The sequence below is a fragment of the Aptenodytes forsteri genome, unplaced genomic scaffold (genome assembly GCF_000699145.1).
Source record: "Aptenodytes forsteri isolate BGI_AS27 unplaced genomic scaffold, ASM69914v1 Scaffold50, whole genome shotgun sequence".
NCBI classification, from domain to species: Eukaryota; Metazoa; Chordata; class Aves; order Sphenisciformes; family Spheniscidae; genus Aptenodytes; species Aptenodytes forsteri.
Genome location: NW_008795126.1, coordinates 3502128 through 3503890, shown reverse-complemented (window position 1 = coordinate 3503890; position 1763 = coordinate 3502128). Strand labels below are relative to the sequence as shown.

At 41.0% G+C, this 1763-nt stretch overlaps 1 protein-coding gene across 1 annotated transcript in view; it reads right to left on the bottom strand.

Annotated features, from left to right (window-relative positions):
- The window catches only part of SDR42E1 (short chain dehydrogenase/reductase family 42E, member 1), a 2654-nt gene extending 1310 nt beyond the window's left edge, over nt 1-1344 (bottom strand). Inside the window, exon 1 of the mRNA XM_009277301.2 lies at nt 1249-1344. Within this exon, the coding sequence (XP_009275576.1) occupies nt 1249-1316 (68 nt within the window). The 5' untranslated portion in view covers nt 1317-1344. The remainder of the gene's footprint in view (nt 1-1248) is intronic.
- Between the last annotated feature and the right edge of the window lie 419 nt (nt 1345-1763).

Sequence of the window (1763 nt, the reverse complement as noted above, 5' to 3'; positions counted from 1 at the left end):
CCTTTTATTTTCCTCTGATGGGAGTCTTAAATATTCAGCCATCTAGTATGGGGAAGATTCAACTGTGATACTTTAGGTACTGAACTAATTTCTCATGCTCTATCAATACTTTGGAGGAAAAAAAAAAAAAAGAACTCCTGTAAAGGAAAATTCAGAACAGAAATAACTGAAGTGCTTTCAGCAGCCTTTTGGAAGAACCCAGCTATGTCTCTGCTTCTGTCCCCTACTGATCAGCAATAGCAAACCTTTCAGATGTAAATCTGTAGCCCAATATTTAAAAAAAAACAACAAACCAAACCAACGCAACTTACTGGTTTTATCTTCCTGCTTTTGTGGCATCCCAATTCTGTCAGAACAATAAGTTGGTCTTTGCCATTGTGTTTGAAATTTATGGAGAAGAGGAACGAGCGAGATGCTTCTAAGCTGGTATGAGTACTTTGCTACATCTACATTTTACTCCAAGTCACAGGTATAAACACAGGTATCTACAAAATATAAATCTGGTGTTCCTCTCCCCTTTCCTACAACTGTTGTATTTCTATAGTGCTTAAAGGGGGAGACAGAAGAGGAAAAAGCCAAACAGAATCAGATAGGTATCTTCTGAGATTTCCTCCCCCAACACACTTGAAATTTACTTTTTGGTCATGACTGTAATCTCTCTTACCTATGTAAGCAGTTACAACTCTGAAGGTACTCTAGAAGATAGTCTAGGGCTCAAAATAGGATTTTTTTTCTTTACGTGGCCTGCAGAGCCATCTGCAGTAAGGGGAAATGGATTTCACTGAAATATGTACCTTATTAACAACTCTAATCCTAAAACATCACTGTCCATAAAAATAAATATATTCTTGAGAGTAGAGAGCAGCTGGAGTATTTAATCTATATAGGTAAGCACGTGTGTAACTATTTGCAGGCCATAGCCTACTGTCAAAAGAAAGATTGCATACACGTGTAGGCTTGCTCTTCAGAGTAGGCTGAAAGATGATGATCTAAATCCCCCTTACAAAGGTGACCAGACAGGTGAATGTCTGCAAGTCAGTTGATGCTCGACATTTGGAAACAATAACATATTTACTTCAAATAGAGTAACATGTTTGTTTAAAACAGGTCCAAGATGAATTGGATGGTGTGAACTGGATCAGGCATCTCAGGCCCATAGTTTTCCCTTTTACAGATGGATTTTGTTGCCTCACCAGCAGCAATCTTTTACGTTTATTCTTGTATGTAATAACTATTTAATGCACTAACCGGAAGCCAAAATAACCTCCTCCTCCAGTAACAAGAACTGTTTCCTTGGCAGTATTTTCTGGTTCCATCCTCTTTCCTTTGGCACTATTTAAGGAAATTGACCTATAAAACACACTGTAAATATACACGTTAACATCAATCTGAGTTTTAATGTCACTACACATTCAGTTATTCACAGATCTATTTCATGTTTTAATTGAAGCCCTTCATTTCAGCATCTGCTAGGTGAGGCAGAAATACATTCTGCCCCGGTATTCCTCAAAAAAAGTTATACTTGGAGAAAAGATGACTGCTGTAAGAAAAGCAAATACATAGATAGCTGCCGTATGAAGAGTGAGTTAAGCCTTCAACTTCCCTCCCCGGGCCTTGTTCAGCGGCTGTTCCGTGTACACCGACTGCAGGCGGAGCGGTACGGGCGGGATCGGCCCCCCTCAGCACAGCAACCCCGCACGGGGCACAGCCCGGGGCCGCCGGGGCCCTCTCAGAAATGACCTGCAGGGAGCGCAGAGCCGCGC